This window comes from Aulonocara sp. 'chitande type north' Nkhata Bay, linkage group LG1 (genome assembly GCF_057382095.1).
Source record: "Aulonocara sp. 'chitande type north' Nkhata Bay isolate Kocher_YH1m ecotype deep benthic linkage group LG1, A_spYH_male_GT1.1, whole genome shotgun sequence".
Lineage (NCBI taxonomy): Eukaryota > Metazoa > Chordata > Actinopteri > Cichliformes > Cichlidae > Aulonocara > Aulonocara sp. 'chitande type north' Nkhata Bay.
The window spans coordinates 31,461,375-31,486,174 of NC_141344.1; the positions used below are offsets into that span (position 1 = coordinate 31,461,375).

At 39.1% G+C, this 24,800-nt stretch overlaps 2 protein-coding genes across 2 annotated transcripts in view; one reads left to right on the plus strand and one right to left on the minus strand.

Moving 5' to 3' along the window:
* kcna4 (potassium voltage-gated channel, shaker-related subfamily, member 4) overlaps positions 1–24,800 on the minus strand; it is a 145,696-nt gene that overhangs the window by 5,138 nt on the left and 115,758 nt on the right. The gene's annotated exons all lie outside the window — the stretch shown is intronic.
* On the plus strand, positions 299–23,552 carry LOC147339367 (CD151 antigen-like). The gene is made up of 8 exons (XM_086293703.1): positions 299–490; positions 4,233–4,317; positions 7,808–7,999; positions 16,329–16,403; positions 19,853–19,957; positions 21,645–21,800; positions 22,024–22,110; positions 22,243–23,552. The coding sequence occupies exons 2-8, from the start codon at positions 4,234–4,236 to the stop codon at positions 22,300–22,302; spliced, it is 759 nt and encodes a 252-aa protein (XP_086149829.1). The 5' UTR covers positions 299–490; position 4,233; the 3' UTR covers positions 22,303–23,552.

Below are 24,800 nucleotides of genomic sequence, written 5' to 3' on the forward strand. Positions count from 1 at the left end.
CTTAGAAATGAGACAACAGGTGACTTCTTCATAGGGCAAGATATAAGCCCAGATTGCTGTGTTTAATTTTAGATTTGTTTCACGTTTTATCATTATATTTGAAAAATAACTAGGCTAAGTCTTATGTAATTATTCTTCAACTTTCTTTATACAAGAGTATATTTCTGCGACTCAAATGTTTAGTCCCGCATTTTTAACAAGCCTTACAAATGCACTTAGATCCTAGATCCCGTCTTTCTCGGCTTCCCTCTTTCCTCCCTGTGACTGTCTGCTCTTACTACACAAAGCATCGCCCCGGGACGTGAAAAACTCAGTAAACGTACAAGGTGGCCCGGGGTGGAGTCAGCACTCAGCAGCTTCAGCCTTACTGACTGCGTGAGCTCAGCGTTTTGATTCACTTCCATCTGAAAAACGTCTTTATCCTTGGAAAAGGCGTCCTTTAGGAATACCCACACATTTGTTTCGTCGATAGCAGCTAGAAGAACGGCAGGTAAGTAGAAACAGGAAGTAGTCTGCGTACAAAGGTTAGCGTATGCTGCGGTGCCGCAGTGGCCCGTTGAGGTGGTATTGGAATATTTTGTGAACTAAGCGAAAGGTTTAATTGCTTCTGATGGAAGCTTAGCTTACATGCACTCTTTTATTAAGATGATATAGCGTAAAAAAGTAGGTCGTTTTGAGGGGAAAACATGGCTGTGTAAAACCCCAAAGTTGATTCTGTTCATCTGGACGTAGCGTCAGTGGGAGAATGGCTGTTTTAACATTTACAGCCGCAAAGGACAGTTTTATAAGTGTAGCGTTAGCTTACACTACAGCAGCAAAAGAGATGTGTAACGTAAGTTAAAAACCACAGAAAAAAACATACAATATTGCTTTTATTTCATTTGTTTTATTTAATAGATATGGTTAGCTAGGGGGACTTTTCCTTGTGGTCAATGCTACCTAACGTGGCTAATATGCTTTAATGGGCTAATCTTGGTATTATCGCGAAGCTTTAGGCTTTCTGTTTGAAGCTGCGCCGATCTCAACGCAACATGACACTATCGCACAGCTATAACAGCTCATTAATGAAGGATTTATGCTTATCGATCCCAGTTTGCACACATGTATTGTTAAACTACTGTGGTAAGCCGAACGTACAGTGCTGTGTATGTGAATGTCATCCAAAACGGAGCAGGGTTCCCCTTAAAAAGAGTAAAAAGTAAATTTTGAAACATGTTTAGCTTCCCAAAAACAGTGGGCCTCTGTTTTCATCAGTCACAAGTAGGTTGCACGTAGGTCTTAAAATGTCCACAAACAGGTTGCTGTGTACATTATATGCTTTTATGGAAATGCTGGATGAGGCTGTAGCATTTTGGATGGAAATTTCTAAAATGTAGTTTTTGCATGTAAAGATAAATTAGAAGTAGCAACATTTTATAGGTATGACACTAGAAAGTGACACTAGAGTGGTTTACAGCAACAAAAGCAAATGAAGGTTACATATGGGAGATCTTAGAGGGACAGGCCTCACAAATCTTACAGTTTCCTTTCTCAGAACATTTCTCATCATATGTAAAGCTGTCAAATACAGTGATCAAATGTATGTTTAAAACTGGTGGTTGGTGCTTTAAATCAAGTACAAACAAAATGCTTGATCAACCTTCACTAACCTGCAACATATGTAGCACTTTAAAAAAATCTGTACACTTATGTGGATGATAAAAAATCCTTTCTGCACCCGTTCCAAGTGATTCACCACTGTAATCTCATACAGCAGACAAGACTGCTGTTAGCTCATGGACATGAGTGTGTCAGACAGGTGGTGCATGTTGGCTTTATTTACCAAGAGGTAGTCTTGTTTAATTTCCTGATGAGTAAAGACACCTCATCCTGAAACAAACCAAAGATGGCATGACACATAGCTGTGGAATTGTGCCCTTTGAAAGTAAACCCACTTAACAGAAGTGCTGTTTCTCCTGTAGTGCTTTTTTCCATTCTAAAAAGAAAGCTTTGAGACACTTAAACAGATGACTGCTCCTCTTGGCTCAGCAGACTAATATCCAACCCCGAAAAGCAAAAGGAGGAGTTGTCAGTTATGTCTTGTTTAAATTTAATTAACAGGAGCACACCAAGAGAGAGACCACCATAACAGATGGCCAACCAACGGAGACCAGACATACTCACTCATTCATGCACAGCCCATGTCTAAATTGACGGTAGTCTGCAGTATGTGGGGGTGGGAAAGCAGATGGGAAAGAAGAGGAGTGCAAGCCTGGGCCTGACTTGCAAGTTTGTAGCGTGAAAAAAAAGTGGATGGGAGATGTGGGAAACAAAGATTTACAGGGAAGCAGTATGTTGTTTTAGACAATGGGATATATAAAACTTAACTTCAAACTTTGTGAAGTGGAGTTGTAATGAGACTGCTCTCAGATTTTAATACAGTGCCTGTGTTTAAATATAGATGGGATCAAATATAAAGAAAAAATGTAGCCATTAAGCACTAATGCAGGTTGATTTTCATTTGTAGTATTAGTAATAAGATTTATGAAATCCACTCTGTTTAAAACATTCATATAATATTAAACAAGTGTTGGATCCTGGTATCAGGCACTAAAGAACTAAGAAGCGGGTGGTTATAATTTGCAGCCGTTGGCTACTGCTCAGCTCCTACTCACTGCTTAGTCATGGATCTCTCTGCATATACATGTAATAACTCAGCTTGCTGATTCTGCCTACACTGCTGATCTGGTGCTCACTCCCCCACATACTACATTAGCTTTGTAACAACTCATTTGTTAAAAGCCTGTTAAAATATTTCACTCCTTTTCTGTTTTATTTATATTGCACCAAATGACAACATAAGTCATCTCAGGGCACTTAAGATAGTAAGGTCAAGACCCTGCTTCACTTTTTAAGCAATCAACACTTTTGGCTATCAGGAGATTTCCTCTCATTCTACTTTTGGAATGTCTAGGTCCCAAAAGTAAGCCTGCACTCAGAGAGCAAAGTGCTCTGTTGGGATACGAGGTCTTTAAGACATGACGAAGCTTGATCATTAAGAAATCTGATCTCACTGGCTACTTCCCATCAGTACAGCAGCATTTTGGTTACACTGGAGGCATTTCAGAGTGCTGGAAGGCAACCTTGAGAATCTGAAATGTATCAGCCCTAGCACAAAACCCTGTGAAACCATATGATTAACTTTGGTATGTTTGTGTTTTGTTACTTTAACAGAAGAAATCTGGTAAAGTGTCTAACCATCAAGCCAAAGAGTGTGTTCCAGTCCCAGCACAGTTTAAAATGTAATCGGTGATGGGAAGTTCCTCTGGTCTTAGCTTCTTAGATTTTGATTGTCATACATGACGACACAGTGAGTCAGAATATCAATTTATATGGCAGCCAGAGTTTAAATTGATATTCTGACTTTAATCAAAGTAGTAACTTTGTGTTTTCAGTGTGTGAAGGGTTCACATAATGTCTCAAACCTGTGACCCTTTTGCCCATTTTCAGTGGCTTCCTGTGGTTCTGGTAAAAACTATATTAATATAACTTTAGAAATGAACATGAATGTTAACATTTTTATGTCTCTATACTTTCTTTAGCAATTCTTTACATTCTGCAGTTGTAAAACTGTGTGACTTATAATCAAATTAAAAAGAGGTTTTAATATTTTGTTAACTACAATGCTTGTCATAGCTATAGTCTATCACCTGGCACTTTATCTGCTTACTTTTGGATTCCAAAAACAAAAAATTGAAAGGTTGCCATGGAAAACAACAGTAAGCACATTTATTTGTTCACCACCCGAGCTGTTAGCTTACTGGTATGCTTCATCTCTCGTTGGTCTTTAACTTTTTTTTCTTTTCATTGTTCTTCCCTTTTTTTGAGCAGTGACTGCAGAGTAGTCACATGTTAAAAGATTTATTGTTAGGCTCAAATATGTTTTGTGACTCCACATTGATTTCTTTTGGTTAAAAATTACACAAAAATGTCTTTTGATTGTAAAGGTTACCAACCGGTGGCTTAGACAATAAATTTGCTCTGTTTTTTTAAAGGTGTAAGATAACGGCTTTGTTTAATGGTAGTAAAATACGTTTTTATTTGTACTATAATCACATTTATAGTTATTAGTTGTATGTGTGAAAGCTGGAGATTGTAGTGAGTGCTTGTGTACTGACTGTATAAACAGAACTGAAAATGCTGTTCCGTTATGAAATCATTATAACTGACTGAAAATCTGCTGTCTCTTGTAGCATGGGGGTCTTAGAGGAGAAAAAGGAAACATGTGGGACCATCTGCCTGAAATACCTGCTGTTTGCTTTCAACTTTCTCTTTTGGGTAAGTTTTCATTTAAGCGACCTCGAGCCTGTGCCGAGGAATTAACTGTTGAAATGTTTGCATTGAGCACAGATGCACAAATGCTTTGGACAGATTTTTTTTGTTATATCTGATATCACTGTGGTGGTGTTGTTCCTGCATCATTATAATAATGTTGGTCCAGGATCAATATTGCAACTGACCAGTCACGTTATCGTGAAATACTTACTTCTTTTGGTAAGTATTTCAAGTGTTTTCTTTATTAATTTATGCAATATAAAAATATATTATCAAGTCAGTTTTGCTGTTAGCCAAATTTAGGTTATTAATGTTAGTTTGCTAGTGATAGTTCGTTAATAGCATTAGCTAACTTCTTGCTAATGCTAACTGAATGCTTAGGCAGTGTCATTGGTCAGTTGCAGTGCTGACATCATTACGATGCAACGCAATGTCACAGCAAAGCGTGTAATAGATGCTGGTCCACTGTGTGGATGTCACGCTTTGCCTCTCGTAAGCGTGAAATGGACAGGATGTTCAAGTTGCAGTAAGCTGCAGTACCAGCAGAGGGCGATATTTTGTTTTAAGCAACCACAAATACAGTCACAGGGAACCATTTAAAGAGACATTACTAACACATTTGCGTGTAAATAGATATCAGGCACCTAGCTTAATAATTTCTGGCATACAAGGGGCCTAGAATGTACTTTATACCATCGTTGGTCACGACCATCTTCTTTGCTTTAAATATATTATCTCCCACTGCTGGTACTGCCTCTTAAGCATGTGTGACTTCTACACCCTTCTGGTGGATTCTGGCTGGTGAGATGGTGTAAGAACAACACCAATACAGGGGTATTTTTTTCTTTTTCTTTTTTTAAAGAAATCCAATGGAATTGTATATGTTTTACCTGTTGGCTTAGCTGCTAATTTTATTAATTATAACAACATTCCCCCACAAATCAGGTGAGGGGAAAATAATTGAAAGCCACAAGTTTTCACACAAGCTTTAACAAACTAAAGGTGTAAGAGTCTCTCTCCTTTCACACTAATATGCATACACACAGTATACCTTCATATTAACCAGCTCTTTTTGGTAATATGATATAAATAGGAGAAATTGGCTCGAAAACCCTCTCTGAGGACATTAACAAAGCCTTCTTTATTCGGGCAGTAGATAAATGCCTGCTGCTATTCCAGTTCATGTAGTCAAAGGCAAGCTGCATATTTTTACAGAGGACAAAGGCGATGCGTTCAAAGCCTTATTTCCCTCAGACTTTCCAATGTCAAGAATGTGTTGTTCTGAACTCATCATCTGAATGCGTGTGTAAAATAAGAGTCAAACATCAGTGTGGCACCCTTACTGTCTGAACCCACTCATTCTTGGTGTGAAGTCACACTTGCAGCTCTGCCCATATGTGATAATCATCTGTCTGCCAAAGAATCAGATCTTTCTCAAATTGGCAGACAAATAGAGCATCTTCAGTGCCAGAGTTACAGCCGTGTGAATATTTCACACTAAACCAAATCGTTTGAAATTTGCCTTGCAGTTATTTACATGGTCTCTGGTGGTTATTAAATCAGTTTGGAAAAAGGTATATAGCAACAGTCATTGCAGCCAGAAATATCTTGACTGAAGTTCAGACACCAAAATGAACACTTTGCCACACTATAAAGCATTTCGCTAAATGGCAGCCGTCCATTTACCCCAGGAGTAACATATGGTCACAGTGTCTGGGTTTTTATTGAAGTGCGTGGTTTGATCAAATTTGAAGAGAACTGAACACGCAGATTGAACTCAAATTGAGTGAAGAACAAAATAGGTAAATATTTTTAAATAAGATTAAGATTTACTCAGACATTGCAGGTTTTTCATAAAGTAAAAACACTGCAAGATCAGTTTGGGTTCTTTTGGACCATTACATCTTTGGGGTTTTAGTTTTTACAGTTGTGACATTGATACAGTATTTTCAGGACACTCCCTGATTAAAAATGAGCAAAAATTTTACATTTCATGCATAAAAGGATTTGCTATTTGTATCATTTTGTGTTGTATATGACCTTTTAAATATCATCAAACATCTGCTTCATATCTACAATATTTTAAATACAAACAAACAGACACTACATTACAGTGCAGTACGTTGCCCTTTAAACAAACTACTCCTTGGAGGAAATATTAAAAAGAAATGTAACATTTGGGGATCAGTGATAACTTAAACTTTGTTAAAGATAGACAGAGGAAGCTTCCTATTCAGACCTTCTCGACTGTCAGATTCTTCCCCTATTACCGCTTGCTGCCACTGGGGGTCACTAAAGCTTGCATGTCTTTTATACAGCTTTTGAATACAGAGAGGTAATAAACTAAAGAAAAACCTGAACCCTAAAGCAAAGGGGTCCAGTGGACTTGATGTGCTGTGCGGGGAATTTTGATGGCATGGTTTAGGCCAAACTGCCCAACCCTAAAAACGATGGTTCACTCTGAATCAATATAATCTACTGGTTGATTGCCACTAAAAGTAAACAGTATAAATAGATTACGAGTGAAGAGTGAAGGCTGTTGTGCTACACCTTTGTTTGGTGTTTTACTGCCACTGTTTCTGGGTGTGGTTCTGTCTGAGTCAGTGTCTAGTTTCTGTGGCCATCATCCTCTCTTTTAAATTAAATCTAAATTAGGCAGGCAGTTAGATTGACTGCTTTGGCATGAAGACAGATTTCTGTTGCACTGCTGCACCATCTGCTGACTCGTCTTGCTAATATTGTATTGATTTAATTCTCCTCATATTCTCTTTAACTGTTAGCTCGGGTAATGCCGAAGATGTGAGACAATGGCGGTAGTTTCGTGCTGGGTTTAATGACTAATTCTCTTTAATTAATCAGGCAGTAAACCATATGGTTGCTTTAAAAATGTTTGAAATTGAAAATTGTTAAAGAAGTGCCACAGCTAATGATAGTTTTATTTGAATAAATTAGGCAATTATTTTTGACATTTAATGCGTAAAATGTTAATAACAGCAAACAAATGTCATTCACAATTCTTCGAGCCTGAGCCTAGCCAAGAACTTCATTACTTTGCTTGTTTGGTCACCGTCCAAAAAGAACTATAAATAACAAAGAAGCAGCGGTTCCTTAAATGAAAATCATTAAACAGTTAAAGTGCGTGATTTAGTTTCAAATTCTTTCTGTCGAGAAACGATTGATCTGTCGCTGGGGCTGAGTTTGTATTCTCTTTAAACATGTCACCACAGCACCACAACCCCAACCTTCAGTTATCTCGCAACAGAAACTGATTCAGGTCTGGATCCTGTGTGGCAGCGGTGGGTCGTATTTTTGACAGATATTAATTTTAGGCTCCTACTTTGTCACTCTGAAGCCGACTTGGGAGATTAATAATTGAAACCTTTTTATCACTCTCAGCTTCAGTGTTGTTCAGTGTTCTGCACCACAGTCGTGGTTCTCGTTTCCCAGGCTGGCCGCTGGCAGAAACTGAACTCATCATGTGCTCTTCTCCCAGTTGGCAGGGGGCGTTGTAATGGCGGTGGGTGTTTGGACCTTGGTCCTGAAGAGCGACTACATCAGCCTTCTCTCCTCCAAGACCTACGCTGCCTCCGCCTACATATTGGTCCTGGCTGGAGTCATCGTCATGGTAACAGGCGTGCTGGGCTGCTGTGCCACCTTCAAGGAGCAGAAAAGGCTACTGAGAGCGGTAAGAGATCACGTCAAGGTAGAGAGACAAAACATACGAGTGTGAAAATATCACAGAGTAGAACAGTAACAGCTAAACTGTGCCGCTTAAACAAAAACTGAGAGGATGACAGAGGCTGTAAGTCATTTTGTATATTCCTCCTACTACCATCTGTAATTAGAGAGTTAAACTTTCTTAGCCAACTGCACTTTACAGTATTAGCTCATAAACAATAAAAAAATAACATCATAAACAGTAACTTGTTGTTCTGTTGCTTAATGACTGGTCAGTTTATTACATTACAGCAAATATTGTTCTAAAACTTCCTTGGTGTACAGAACAGGAAGGACATTCAGTTAACTAAGAACAAAAGGCATTTCGAAGCATAGATATCAGTTCAAGAACCAGACTGTGTAAATATGTATGCATGTACTATGACTTAGTATGTACAGTATGTGCTACAATGTAACCACCTCCATTTGGAAAGCCACCATCAATACTAAGCAGGAGTAAAGAATTTGCATTCATACAGATTAGTTGCATGCTGTGGTGCAAATGTTTTCTGCGTGTTTGTTGAGGTATTTCCCCTCTTTGTTGTGATTAGGAGTCATGAGTCAAAAAAGTCATTATTACACATATTACACTGGACACTTTTCTTAAAAGTAATGCAGTAATGTTCCTTAATTACTCCCAGGAAAAAGTCATTTGTTATACTAGTCGTTACTTTACTTTCATGTTACTAAATCCTTAATGAGGACACACATCTCTAAGATCTTTCTCTTAGTAGAAACAAGGTACATGAACAGGTAGAAAGTGAGGCTGCAGCCTGATGGGCAGTGTTGGTCAAGTTATTTGAAAAAAGTAATCAGTAACTAATTACTGATTACTTCCCCAAAAAAAGTAATCCCGTTACTTTACTGATTACTTATTTTCAAAAGTAATTAATTACTTAGTTACTTAGTTACTTTTTAAAAACACGATTTACAACCTGAAGAGGTGATAAAGCGATAGATCTTTCAGCCCAATTCTACTTTTTCTACATAATCCATCATACAAAATGTAATCAAATGGAAAAGTCCCTTTTTAAAACTTGTTTTATTAGTTTTAATCTTTTAACTTTATGCATCAAGCAAAAATTTAATTATATGCAACATTCTCTGACTGGAAGAAATTTGTTTAATATTTAAACCTATTTTCTGCACATTCCACCACATAAAATAAAATATGTTTTGTGTTTACACTCAGTCTTTCAAATAGATGCAAGTAAAACACAGCAGAAAATAAATAACATCAAAGACTAGCGGTCCTTTTGCTCTATTTTCACCTGTAAAGCAGGAGTAGCGTAGGCGGAGGCTTGCTGACCACTGACCACTGCTGCAAGGGCAGTGGTCAGTGGAAGAATCCGCGAGTTTCTCTGTGAGTTTCCCATTACGTCGTAGCGCACTCGGTGCTTGCTCGGAAGTTTAGGGGTTTTTCTTCGGTGTAAAAAGAAGTTTTCTTCCCACGCACGATGGACACTAATGTTTTTGTCACTTTTTATGGAATCAAACTCAAAGTAAGGTCAGTACTTCCACGCTTTAAACGCCGCACGCTCATACTCTCTCCGTACTCGATATATTATCCACTGTTGATCTGCACACAGCTGTTGTCATCAACGTCGCACTTGCTTACGTCACTGTCATGAGACGTTCTCGCAAAAAAATCACGGTTTTAGTAACGCAGCGTTCCTACGGGAAAGTAACGGTAATCTAATTACCGATTTTGCAATAGTAATCCCTTACTTTACTCGTTACTTGAAAAAGTAATCTGATTACAGTAACGTGTTACCTCTGCTGATGGGTCATCAGTTTGTTACCTGTTGGAGTTAAGGGTCTGACTGCTGGGCTCGGCATTCACTCAGCTTTCATTTTGGGTTCTTGGCTAGCTTAGCGTTAGCATTTTGTCTTGGTAAATGCTTGTAAAGAAACGAGGTTGTGTTAGTAGCATAATGTGGCTGTTTCTGTCCTGGATGCAGTTTTCCACTTTACTATTTATCTCATTCATTTGTGCAATAAAAGTAAATGGCCATATTCATGCTCTAGACTGTGTTGGTGTTTTCCTCCTCTGACATGCAAACTGAAATCAACAGATTGTAGTGGAAGTGCAAGAACCGATAACTGGTATCAATAAGCAGACAGTCTAACAATTCCCAGGAATCGGTGTTTCTAAAAAAATGTGGCCATAAGACATGTCTGTTTGCCTTATTCCATGTATATTTGCGCAATGCGACAATACAATGTAAAGGGGTAGTTCAAGACTTGTACACAGTACTATGCAGACAGACATACACACAGACATGATGAGAGCAGTCGAGGTTGAGGTGTCAGCCTCAGTTGCATTCACTTCAGACCAAACAAACACTTGATGGGAGCGTGTGCCCATATTTGATTTGGCACACGTCGTACACAGACTCAGCACAGGGTTCTGCCAATAGAGACACCTGCATGGGACTAAAACCAGCTCAAAATAGAAACGCATAGAAACCCACTGTTGCACAAACGCTCACTGTGCTCATCCAAACATTTCCACATGGTAAACTTATGCAAGCGCACCACTGTGGGCAGAGCTTAAATGTTTGTGTTACAAGCTTTGCCAGAACAGCTTTGCTTCATTGGCATAAGTCCACTTACTGTAAGTATTTTCTGTAGTACAAGAATAGCATTTCAAACAAAGTTATGTGTTATTGATGACATTGATTCTTCCCTCACAGGAAGCAGGAAAGGTATTGTTGTCTGCATAGCCTCATATGCCAGTAGGGTGCTCATACATTATCTTATTCTTGCATTTTATTAGTGTGCTAGTGATGAGCAGCACTGTTTGTAATGGCTAAAGTTACTGAAAAAGACTCCCTTTAATTTCCTATCTGGAAACAGCCAACCGAAAAATATTCAGTCACATGCAAGTGGAATTACGATCTAGTTAAATGGAAAAACAAGATTAGTTACCTCATCAAGATTGGTATCTTGATGATTAGGAAAGTTTTTTGTTGAGTATAATTGATTTGGAGCTGTCTGTTGCTTTTGTCCTTATTGAATTTTGAAGAACAATACACTCAAATGTGGGTGTTGGCTGTAGTTCTCAGAGCAACGAGTGATGGGAAGCTGGGCTTTCGATGTTTCAAAATGTAATTAAATAGCCTAATAGATTTGTGTAAAATACATGAAGAAGTACCCACTTTCTCCATTTTATTTGATTCATAACGAGATGCGTGCACCACCTCTTATCGTTTTTCTGTGTGTGGGAGGGGGGGTTGAAATGCTTGGTGCAACTCGAAGAGTTGAGATTAGGGCGATGAATCACGGTGAAAGAATGAACTTGTCGACAAGGAGAGATGCTATCGAGATTGTTAAAGAGGGTGAGCATAAGGGCGGGGGGTGGGGGTGGGGGGGGGTGGAGGCGGATTAATTGTTGTTGTTATATTTTGTGTGCGGTGAGTGCCTGGTACCTGCTGAGAGTACACAAGAGCGGCGGTGATTGGCAGCACAGTCCTGTACCGTAAAGGTCACAAGTTCTAACAGCAGAAAAAGCTGATCCAGCCTTGGCGTCATCAGGACATTCTGCAGCTGTATGACTTAAACAAAGTCACTGCAGTTGCCTTTTAATTAAAGCGAAGGTCCTGTCAGACAGTAAGTAAAGATGTTTGCGATGTATGCTCTGTGCAAAGTATGAGAAGTCAGAAGGACAAAGGAGAACAACTGTCCCGTGGGAAGAGTCGGTTGGGATCTGTCTGCAAACACACAACTTCATTGTGTTGTTGGAGAAAAGCAAAAGAACAAAGGAATGACTCGGGGAAAGCAGAGAGAAACTTTTGCTTTCCAAATGACAGAGCCAAATGGAAAGCAGTCCAAACAGAGGCCGGATCCACCTGTGGAGAAACTGACTTCATGCAGTTTGACTGCACATGTTACAAGCTCGAGTGTTCCTTGGTCTCTGCCCTTCTCTCCCTTTTCTGTGTTTGCCTTGACTTCTTAATGCATTTACAATATAGGGCATTAGTGTATCAACTGAAAGACCACAAAAACTGCTTACAATTTGTTATTAATAATCAAGGTATTGATGTGTTTGATATGAAAGATACCAGCACAAATGAAAAACTGGAGCAGTCATTCCACTTTGAGTCGCACCGTCTCTCATCATCGGTTTTACTTCAAATCATTTTTTTCTTATCTGCCTATATTTGTTTTTTTTTCTTTCTTTCATTTGAATTATATTTATCTCAGTCAACAGGCAGACAGTTTTGCATGCAGAAGCAGAGGTTAATGATGGCTACTTTATAGTTCAATTAAACTTGCAGCCTGCCTGTTCTGTTAACTGGTGGGTTTTTGCAACCTGGTTAAAGATCACTGTCAACATTTGACAAGCCACACAGCTGATTCTGAGATCTCTCATAGGTTTCAAGAAACTAGAAGAAAAATTTGGTGTTAGTGTTAAAGCCATTCCTACTCCTGTAAATACATCTAAATGTGGCAGAAATAATGACATACATAATTCTTTGTGTAAAGCTTGGTCTCGGTTTGTGGTCTAAATCGTAGAGTTGGTGCTTAGTTTGACATCTTTGAATAGCCTCTCTGTTTGTGTTTGTGTGCTTGTTTTTTGATGCATGGTGCATTTTGAAGAGTTAGGATTACGGCCATGAATCACAGCGAAGGAATGAACTTGGCAAGAGAGAGCAAACATGGAGAACATAATGGGAGTTTTGTGTGTGTGTGTTTGTGTGTGTGTGTGTACACCATCCTGACTTTATCTTGCACATCAAAAGAAGCAAATTCATGGCATCTTGTCGCTACATCTTGGAGGCATTTGCATTTTTAACTCATTAGGACATCTTCATCCAGAATCTTTTATTTATGAATTTCAAATCGTCCATAAAAGTGCAGCTGACGTCTCCCTCTTCTATAATAAATTTGACTGATCATCTTATTTATTTATATATTTTTAATATCATTCAGCTACATTTGCTGGCGATATTGCCTGCATGCATTTTTTCCAACTTACCTTTTATGAGCTGGACAGGTAAGATAATTTTTCAGTCCACATGGAAAAAATAAAGAGCCTAAAATATCATGTCATCACTACCTAATAACCAATATGTGTTTCATATTGTACCAAGTCTTTTAAAAACAAAGTGCATAAAGATAGAATTTCAAAATCGCTCTTTGCTAAATTATTCTTATATTTATTGAGTGTAGGCACAACAGTGGTTCATCTTTTGACTTGGGTGCCTTTTTATACTTGATTGAATCATAGGTCAGTGTTAAGTGGCTTGACAAACAACATGTGCAAAGGTTTTTGAAAGACCTTTAGAAAGCCAGAAGAGCTATTGCTCAAGATTACTTTAAAGACTTTTGAAAAAGTGGCTCAAGAGGGCTGCTTCAAGACTTTTGCACATTACCTGTTGAGAGAATTCAATAAAAAAACTTAAACTACAGGTAATGGGTAAATAGATAAACAAAAAACTAAATAACTAATAACCACTATCAGAAAGTTGTGGACTTCTGATTCAAGTTTCTCCAGTTTGAGGATTTTATATTTTTTAAATAATCAACATTTTTAAGAAATGCAGCTGAACCTTTGCATTCACCAGCAAGCAAAGTGCATTTAATGAGTAAGGCGATTACACGCCCCGCTAGCAACTAAATTACAAAAGGTGGCTGGTTCAGTACCTTGAAAGGCCAACACTCATCCAACTGTGATCGGTACGATTAAAAGTCACCTTCAGCATGACTTTGTTGCTCCAGGCTTAGTAATTGTAAAGGCAGCACTACGCTTCCAATAAAACCTGAAATGGAGACACAGTTAAACATTGATGTGCATGCAAATATGGGTTTCTTCTTTGCAGCACTATATTGTTCACTGTGGCGGAGGTACATTCAGATGAAGGAGAGAAAATGTTACATACACTCTGGAGTAAAACACATGCTGTCAAAGTAGGACACTAAAAGCCAAAGAAATCTGTTCAAATATTTTCTAATAACCACAGCAATGTGCGAGTGATTTGACTCTGATATGTTAGCTGTGTGAGAGAAAAAAGAAAACTGTAGTTCAGTCAGAAAGCCTACATGGAAAGGATGCAGTGGAGTCTGAGGCCAACACAGTGCTTTAGAAAGCATTTTATTCATATGAACCTGCTGAGAGTCATTTTGGCAGTAATTACCCTGTACCCTTAAGTCACCCGGGAGAAGACTGGAAGCGCAGACGTAAAATGAGAGAGACTGTGCCTGAGATCTTGAGGAGGCCCGCAAAGTCGATGCAGTCAGTAATTTGTCTCTATAGCCAACAACAAGTTCTCTGTCACGCCCTGTGTACGTCACTGTCCGTGTGGGATCAGTCTGGAAAAGCTGTGCGTGCGATTGTGTGCAAAGGAGTGAGAACAGACAGAGCCACACGACACAGTTATGTCACAGTATCAGGGAAGTGGCCTTAATTCTATGTATGTTCAACTGCAACTGTATATACTGTAGGCTGCAGGTGATGTTGTGATTGATGTTTAAAATATATACATATATAAAATATTAAAATATTTACATATATAATCATAAATTGGAGGAAGGTGTTTTTTTTCTATGGAATGTTATTACTAAAACCACAGATTTATATTTGGGGTATAATATAAGTGAGAAAAATCTAATAATCCTGTTGCCTAATAAGAGTTTCAGATGACATCAGAGACATTTTAAGCAAGTTTTCATCATTGTTTTGACTTTTTTTTCCTTTTTGCAGCAGAACATTTTACACCTAAAATATATTATCTAACTCAATAGTCTCCGGAAATTAAAGAAGGAGAAATTAGATGTGAAATATCATTGAAAATGCGATAAAAGCGTATCTAATCCTGCAGTGTCTCCTTTATAAGTCATCCCACAGATGTCCTCATACACGCGTATGAGATCACTTTACACGTGGTAAGTATCAAATCCAGATTAATCCAATCATGGGAGGAAAATGATGTAAAAACAACATCATGCCAGGTGTGCATGGATTAAAAAAAACGAAACTATATCTGTATTTTCATGTGTTGTCTTTCTCTTCAAACCCTCAACACTGCATCAAATGCATCTTGAAGTCTGCTCAGCATTCAGGCTCAGAGCTGCTCAGAGATCTAATCAGCAGCAGCTATCAAATCAAAGGCCCAAGTCCTTTTTACCGGGCTGATTTTCTCCCCTGTGGAAGCAGCAGTCCAGAGGAATTTAGGCCAAGGTTTGGGTCAGATAATAATCTCTTCTTGTCTTTAATTCTGAAGAGGAGAAGTTCAACTTTTCACTTGGCTTGAAAGGCAGACGCTCCCCCTAATTTTCCAATGGGCTTGGTCACGAATCAGATGCAAATGATAAACTCTGTGACATGTGCCACTCTGCAGTGACTCAAAAGTTTTGCAGTTTCATCCTGGAATCTTACTCAGAGCAAAAGAGCAGAACAAGAGTGGATGATTAAGCAGAGAACGGTATTATTGTAATTTTGTCATCTGTTTTATGTTCTGGCAGAGTCATTTATCTACTTTACACTGTTACAAGGCTCTTAAGTCCACCTGTATGATATAATACCGTCCTTGGATTGGGTTATATCTACATGCATGAATGCCATAAACACTCAGTCTTGTGAATTTCCCGAATGTGTGAAATTTTTGTCTGTGTAAAGCTCTGCCATTTACTACCCTTAGAGTTCTAGAGTTCTACTTACAATATTTATATCAGCTGTACATTACTACATTAGACATTCTTGTTTTGACAGACAGCATCATAACAGTTTTGAAATAATGTCATTTAAATGTGTAACTTTTTTTAAAATGACAATTTAATGCTGCGTAATGATGCGTGAGCGTAATCAAATACTCTAAGGGAGGTTGTTGCATAGAATTCTTTCTTTGGTCATTATAGATAGACAGACAGCTTTTGCTTCACTGAAACAATTACCCACATCATTCCACCACTTTTATACTCGCAGGAACATTTCTCCTCCAAAGGTGTGTGACTGTGCAACTTTCTGCATTGTCTAGTTTTTGTATTTCTGATAGACAGCTTAATATAAGTTAGCCAACCCTTTGCCATTGCATTGTTTCTGTTTGGTTCTACCTCTCTAACAGTGCTGTGTGGATGACTTTGCTGCATGAGTGGGTTTGATTACATTATTCTTGCTCAAGGAAGGATGACACAAGGCCTTGGAAAGGAAACATAGTTCAAGCTGGCTTAAGAGAATCATGTCAAAGTGGTGTCAAAGGCAGCCCCGCAAGCTGCCACATCACATTTGTAACCAACTGGTCGTGTCGCTTTATCACCATCCACTAACTGTAATTCCTTCTTCTCTGTGTTTCCAGTACTTCATTCTGCTGCTGTGTATCTTCCTGTTGGAGATCCTGGCCGGTGTCCTTGCTTATATCTACTATCAGCAGGTAATTCCCATTGTATCATTAAAAAAAACACCTTTCTTGTAATGTATGTATGTGTGAAATTGAAGGAGGAGCAGGTGGCAGATATTGCAAGAGTGGATATTTATTTTAGATGACAAAAAATGTAATTTCAACTCAGGTTAGCATTTTGTAACTTATTATAGGATCTTTAGTAAATCTGTGTTACCATCTCGCGTCGACTCCAGTCTGCTGTATTACAGTAAATCATCATCTGATATTAAAAAATGATGTTAAGGTGTGTAGCATATATTGCATTGTGCAAAAATTCAATAGAGCATGCTTGACAAATGTGTTGTGTCTCCTAATCCAAGCACGTAGTCAAAAGCATTGTAATAATACACAGACAACTGTTTCATTTCCCACATGGCATGTGCTCTGCTGTAATTTTAACCACGACAAAAACCAGCGTGAGAAACGAGATTCCAGAAAGGCCGTATAAGACGGCCCATTAAAAATACAAATATCTGACTGCCCATATTACTTGTGGTACATTGAGTCCAAATGGAATGAAAAATGCCTGCAGCAGGACACATAATAAGCCTGAATGCACTGTGTCAGAATCATTTCAAAGCATTTGCTTTGATTTTGAACTCAAATACACAGAATTTTCAAACTTATTTCATTTCACTCCACTAAAGAATGAAGAACCTTACTGGCAGGTTAATGACTGAAAAAAGTAGAAACACCACAGACTGTGTACTAAATGCACACGGTTTGGTTTTCAAGTGATTATTTTCTCGTGTGTAGTTAATGTATAAGCTAAACTAAAACTGACAGCCTCCCTCGGCACATTTCTGCTGTACCACTGTAGAGTTATACTGACTGCACTGCAAACAAGAGCAAATGACAAGCATTTTTCCTTTAGGAATATTAACATGACATTGCTCTCTACCAACATCGCTCCCACCCCGCTTAGTCTTATAAGTGGCTTGTAGCTCAGGAACAGGACTTTTCTCAGTCTAGAGGTACACTGTTTTCACTTTAACTGCCTCTTTCATTAATGCACAGTTCATGAGCAGCCACTGAGGTCCATGGCTGTGTGCCGCTTCCTAAAGCTCTGTCTACTTTACTTGCCTCAAAATATTCTCACAAGCATTAAGTTGTGTTAAAGTCTCTAAAGCCTCTTCCCCTGTTATTAATCTTTTCACTCTCTCTGCTAATAAGTTGTGAGAACGATACCAAGATGAACAACTCATGTAACATGCTTGTAATTCACAAACGCACCCATTTTTAGCTACAGATTCTGCACAAGGGATTTGCTCAGACTTTATTTTGTTTTTGTAATCAGACATGATCATAAACCTCTTTGTGATTGCTTTGTTTGCGAGCTGCTTCCGTAGGTTGCTCATAGTTTGCATGAATTACTTGTCTGCAAACCTTCACCATTTAACTTTCACTATTATTACAAAAATAATTCTCATTTTTCAGGAGCCATTTGAAATTTCTCTCTGTCCCCAAATGGCTGAGATTTAGTGAACATGGTCAAACCTATGCAGAGGTGGTTATTCTGTCTGTGTTCAGACAGAAGTACCATGACACAACATGATATCCCTGTAAAGCTCGTTTTGTGTTCTTTCCAAAATCATTTTATATTTTGTCTCTAGCAAATATCTAGTAAATTGTAAAATGAGCTCACTGCTGGTCTGATCTTAAAGAAAAAAGGGTTAATAGACTTCAAACAGATGCCATGTATTAAAATACACACCTTATTCATAGACTGTTTTTAACAGGTTGTATTCATGCTGGTTTCTGATCTAAAGTTGTGCTTTGTAATATAAGAGTGACAGGGTTGGGCACTAGCAAAGTACTGAGCTTGCCCATAGTTTGATGAATGAAGCTGACTTGTCTACAAACACTCACCATTTTACTCTCTAAACCAGCGGTCCCCAACCCCCGGGCCTCGGACCGGTACCGGTCCGAGAGTTGTTTGGTATCGGGCCGCGACAGTTGAGGCTCAGGTGTGAAATGTATGGTTTTCAGGGTTTTTATCAGTTTTCAGCGTTATTTTGTTATCCTTTTTATCGTTAACTCTGTTTTCCTGGGTCTTTTCACGTGTGTTATGAATAAATCTTATTTTTTTCGGTACCGGTACTAGTTTTATTTTGTTGTATTTATCCGCAACACCTTAAAGGCCGGTCCGTGAAAATATTGTCGGGCAAAAAAGGTTGGGGACCGCTGCTCTAAACTGTAGTAAAACTTGAAAAAGTGCAATGCAAAACAGAAAACGTTGTGCCTCACCACAAGACGCAACTTTTAGGTTGAAGGTAAACAGTCTTTGTTTACAGTGTGCGTCACACTTTTCAGAGTTTCTCTACGACTTGGCGAATAGTTTGCTACTGTTTGCAGACAAGTCTGTATGTGTCATACAAATGATTCGCAACCACAGCGACCTACTAGCAACACATGTAGGTTTATACAGTGCAGCACCGTATACTTACTAGTGACAGCTAGCAACCTCCCGGAACAGCTTATAGCCAGAAATACATTTTTTCCTAGCAAGCAGTGGTTGTCAGGGGGTCACTGACGCTGACAGTTTCCCAGGGATTGCCAGCAACCTTCAGCAGCAAATTGCAACTGGTGGTCCAGCCTTGTATGGCCTATTATTATCATTAACAGAAAACAAGCTAACAAAAGAAAAAGCATAATTCAAGTATATCAAAGACCCATGATGCTGTTCTTGCTTTTAAATGAATATGTATTCAATAAAACAGCAGTACTAAACTGCTCCTGTGTAAAGATGGGAAGCACTGAGATGCAGGTAATGGCTGTGGTTCATCCCAGTGTCATAGTCATGCGACCATCCATTGTGCCTGGAATTCATGTTTGCTCATACTCGTATGTGGTTAATGCAATGTCATGGTGTAGTTCACTCCCATACTGGCTCTCTCATACTTACGGAGTCCCTTTAAAATGTGAATGACTGTTTTCATTCACCGCTGCAGTGTTTCTGAAACTGTCAACAGGTAAAATGAAAACCTGAACACCTCCTCTTCTTTCCTCTTCTTTGTTTTCACCTCGCGTCTCTCATCTTTCTCTGCCCTCCCTTCCTCTCTTCATCATTCATTCCCTTGATATCTCCTTCATGCTTTGATTTACAGTGGTTTCCCAGCTGGCTTGTTGCCATAGAAACTGAGCCCCCCAGACCTTCCACTCCTGCGTTTTCTGCCACTGGTCTAGAGAACAAAAAAATAAATAAAATAAAACCCAAAAAACAGACTTCCTCTGCTTTTACACTAGCTTCGTCTTCATATGCCTCTCTGTTGTTAGAAGTACTTCCGTGATGTGTATTTTAAATCCCGTGTGCTATGATGTGCTGGAGAATCAGTAGTCGAAGCGACAAATTCATCACTTTAGGTCATGCTCTGTCGTGCTGCCTTCCCATTTTTGTTGGCTGATACTACATGTACACCTGTGTGCGTGTTTCTGAACAGTTGAATGATGAGCTGAAGCAGAACCTAAAGAAGACCATGACTGACGAGTATAATCAAACAAACTCCGAGCACATCACCAAGGCTGTAGACAAGCTGCAGCAGGAGGTAAGTGTCTGCAATGGATGAAGGAGTCCAGACACAAATGTTGTGCAGCTTTGTGAGATTTCTTTGCACATTTGGATTTCTACATTGGCCAGCGTGGATGGAATTTAGGTTGTTGCGTGCATCCACTTTTTCATATTGCAAATGAACCTGGACTTCCAAGCCAAAGTCACATGGACTCACATGTGGTTTGTTGATTGGACAGCCCTCATGCTACCCTATCATCTCATCAGATTAGAGATTTTGGAGATGGGAGCGAGTCAAAGTAAATCCAATTCAGTCCACGACTTCATCTAAGCATGATGGACTGGTCTGCACTCTCTGCTGTAATTTACCTTCTCTTCTAGCCAAACGAGCTGACAGTGCGTTAAGGAATGTGTAAATCTGAGGTGCTGTTAAGACTTCTGTTAGTTTTTATACTCATTGCTTAGTTTTTTGAGTATAAAATCTTGTCTTTCACACATCAACATGTAGTCATTCTTCTAAACTTCATTTTGCATAATTTCCAAAAAAACATGAATTTGCACTATTAAAGGAATTTGTAAATGTTCTTTTAATGGAGTCATTTTTATCATATATTCAAATAGCATCAGTATGAGAACAGAACTACAGTATACATGCATACATACATTTCCCTCAAAGTAAATATGAGGAAAATGTGAATCTTAAAGTTTACTTTAAAAATAAAACAATTGGCTCAAACTGAGTTGTAAATCTTGAGCAGGAGCTGCACCTCCGTTGAATATGGAAACAACATTTGGATTTGCAAAACAATTCACATTTCAATCACAACTGTATTTTACTTTACAGCGGGCCTTTTTGAGTGCAGCTTTTCAAGTTTTGCCATCAGATTTGATTGTGAATTCGATTTTGATATCAAAACTATTTGATCTTCATGTGAAAAAGAACGTTTTCACAACCAAGTACATCCCACGACTCGGTAGCTTGGAGAACCACCTTTAGCAACAATAACGTAAAGTAACCATTTGCTGCGTGACCTTGTCAGTCTCTCACATCGTTGTAGAAGAATTCTGGTCCGCTCTTCTTTACAGTGTTGCTTCACGTCATTGAGGTTTGTGGGTGTTCGTTCATGCACAGTTTGATACCTTGCTCAGCCAGTTGTAGATTTGCTGCTACTGATTGATCTGCTGCTTGACCCAGTTTGGCCAATTAGCAATTATACATATTTGACTCTAGAATATTTGGTGTACAGAGAGAGGAATTCATGATTGATTTGATTACTGCAAGGTATCATCAGCCTATTTAGGCCAGCTTAAGTTTACTTTAAAGACAGGAATGTGGGAAATGGTTATTCTGACTCTATCGAAAGTCAACAAAATCCACTTACTGACTTGCAGTATAAAAAACCCCTTTATTTAAACGCTAAAAAAAATAAAAATAAAAATGGCACATTAAGGTTTTACATAAATGTAATTTCCAGTTTTAACGTGAAGCCAAGCAAACTGCCTGCTGATGCCTAATGTTTGCCTTACTGGGGGAATCAATCATCTTATAATGCTCGTAATAATGCTTTGAACCAAGAGAACACGTATGCAGAGTTTTGCTCAAGTGAAGTGCAACACTTAATTATTTGTTATCAGTGTAAACCAGTTCTTTCATGGATGTTTGTCTGAGTCTTTTATACTTTCCTGCTGTCAGTGAAGTGTTTTTCCTCCATCTCCTCCATCAGTTCAAGTGCTGTGGGAGCAACAGTTCAGCTGACTGGGCTGAGAGCGTCTATATTCGCTCTGGTGCAAAAGGCAGGAAGGTGCCTGACAGCTGCTGTAAGACCATCACCAACATGTGCGGTATAAGAGACCACCCATCCAACATCTACAAGGTGGAGGTGAGTGCGTGAACGGTGTCGGGGGGTGGGGGTGGGGAGGGCTTCATCTGTATTTCTCTCATGTCTCGAGATGTCAGCATAGAGGCGGTGTGGCGTGAGCGTAGCAGAAAAAAGAACAGCCATCACATCCAAACTGTATACATAACATTGTTTGCAGTGAGACTCCAGCAACACTCCCACATCAACTGATGCAACATGAAGACAATCTTTGTTTTTCATTTAGGGTGGTTGCATCACTAAACTGGAGAATTTCATCTTGGACCACCTGAAGATCATTGGAGCCGTCGGTGTTGGGATCGCTTGTGTACAGGTGAGCAAAAAAAATAAAGAAAATGCCTTTAGCATTGTGCTTACACACAGAGACTCAATAAATGTATGTACACCTATGGAGAATACAGCTTTTCTAAATTACGTTTTTATTTTCATCTGTTTTAATCCCCAGATCATCGGGATGGTGTTTACATGCTGCCTATATCGAAATCTAAAGGCAGAGCCGTACTAAGAGAAGCAAAAGAAGAAAAATGTGTGAGTGAAGGAGGTAACTTCATCACCGCATGCCATACTCAAATAGCCCATAGGTTCTTTTCTTTGTCCTCCGCATAGGGGAGGATTTGTTTGGCAAGGGATCAAATTGCACATCTGAGCATCTCATTTTGGTAAACAAAGGGTAGAAAAAAAACCCACTACAAGGTTTCTTGAAGTAATTAGGCTCTCAAATTGCACTCTCAGCTCCATCTTCAAGATCACAGCACTGTGAGAAAAAGCCTCAGAGAGAAACTGATGAGAATTTTAACTGATTGTGTAAATTAGTGTGAGACAGCCTCCCTGGGACTCAAACATTGTAGTTTTCTTCCACTCGGATTCCCTCAATGTACTTTTATATGTGTAGACCAGGTGCTACACCCGAGAGTGGTGTAAAGATCAGTGGAGTAAAACTGGCACTTTGCAGGAAAATGTTAATCCTGGTCACAGCAGCTTCTTTTCTCCATCAGCATAGCTTAACAAGCTCACCTCTGGGGCCCTCTTCAACTGCAGTAGTGTTTAGTTTCCACATTAACAAGACAGTCCTGTGTTTTAGATCTTCTTCTGTAATGACCTTTAAACATGGGAACAAATATATATATCATCTATTTTCTTTTACATATGTACTTTCTTATGAGCTGTTAATACTTTTGCCTTTATTACCTAATCTGTCTCCTTACTGAGACGTGTCTGATCATGTTTTAAGTCTCCTAAGAACACATTTTCTGCCAGAATGAAGGTGAACAGGTTAGTGCCTTGCTCAGCACCATAACTGTGCCATTTGATGTCCTAACACCAGCCTTTAAACACGGTTTGACTAGTTTAGGTGTAAACACTGATCTCATTGAAGGGAGTTTGTGATTATGAGCAGTCCCACTGATATTGTTCAAACGAAAGTGCGTCTTGTTTTTGATTTTATTGCCTTTTGTTTTTATACACTGATGCCAAAGTCATCAACTGTAACACTGGACCTACTCTGTCTCCTCCAGCCTTATTCCTATACATACTGATGTCTCTGTTTTTGTAAATGAAGATTTTTTTTTTACTCTGCTATAAACTGCGACTATATTATTGTATTTAATACACACTGTAGAAAATGATATTCTCTCACTGTTAGTAATGATCTTTCCTTTGTGCCTCAAAGCTAAAACCAGGCTAATCTGCTGTATTTCTGTCCTCCTGGTAATCCAGGATGTATTTTAGTTTAAATAAACATTGATTAAAAATGTGCTTTGCTTCTGCTGTGTTTGCTCTCATAGGAGAACATTAGCATTGTTAATGGTGTATTTTAAACAGCAGTATTGCACAAATACTGAGTGATGCCCTTCACAATAAAGGTTCACTCAAGTCATGTCATCACAGAAACTGCCAAAAAAAGGCCCTCACATTATTGTATAAAGACAAACCATGTGCCTGTGACCAGTGGCCCTTACCAAATTGGCACCAGCTTACAGGTGCATTAGTGTATTAACCAGAAGTCAATTGTCTGTACTGTAGTACTGTGATGATGAAGATTTGGGATGTGAGCCATATTCCAGACAGCTGCTTTTACAATGTATTACCTATACCATGATGACAGTTAGATGGCCTTGTAATGAGAGCCATCGTGCTGTTGGGCACGAGGCAGGGTAGTTTAAACCCTAGTAATGTTAAGATTAACAGCGGGACATTTGTCATTTGGGTGAGTGGCAGCAGTTAGTGCATGCAAACACAGGGAGGCAGCACTCACCTGGCTTTCAGCACCACAACATCACACTGATGAAAACAGCTGGTGTGTGAGTGTGTCTGTGTGTAAAACACCTAGAGGCTATTGAGGATCACCCCCCCCCCCCCCCCCACACACACACATACACACATCCCACACCCACCCACCGACACTACAACCACCCGAACTTTCCCAGTCATTCCTATTACAGAATGACATTATAAGCTTTATTAGTTTCCCGAAGTGTTCGGGGGGCAAAAAGGGCAAATTAGGCCTTTCAAACATGCACATGGTGACAAATGTCACTTGGACAGTGAGCTGTGCCTACTCACAGTTCTGTTTCTACATAATATTAATTATTTCCAAAATATGCTTCTGTGTAACAAGCAGAAAGGAAATCAAATGGCAACCGGTCAGCTCACAGCTACTAATTGGTTTCCACTGGGACTGCTAACAATGCAAATTAAGCCATTTCTCAGTTAGTGAAGCTGGCAGTGTAAAAACATTTCCCCCTGTGTGTAGCAGGCACACATGGCGAAATGAAACGACACAAATCAGTGTGTATTGTCACACCACCCCTTTAAGGTGCTCTAAACAGTACACCTCACGAAAGCTGAGTCATCCTCGGCAAAATGGGAGGGGTTCGTGTTTTTTTTTTTTTTTTACCCCCCCCACACCTTCATAGGGGGGATTTGGCATTTAATGTTTCCAATGGAGTGAAAGTAGTTGAGCACATGGCGATTTTTAACAGGGCACTTTTCCAAAGAGCAGAC

Coding starts and splice junctions, on each gene's coding strand:
- LOC147339367 (XM_086293703.1), top strand. CDS start 4,234: ATGGGGGTCTTAGAGGAGAAAAAGGAAACATGTGGGACCATCTGCCTG. Junction 4,318..7,807: donor CTTTCAACTTTCTCTTTTGG/GTAAGTTTTCAT, acceptor CTCTTCTCCCAG/TTGGCAGGGGGCGTTGTAAT. Junction 8,000..16,328: donor AGAAAAGGCTACTGAGAGCG/GTAAGAGATCAC, acceptor CTGTGTTTCCAG/TACTTCATTCTGCTGCTGTG.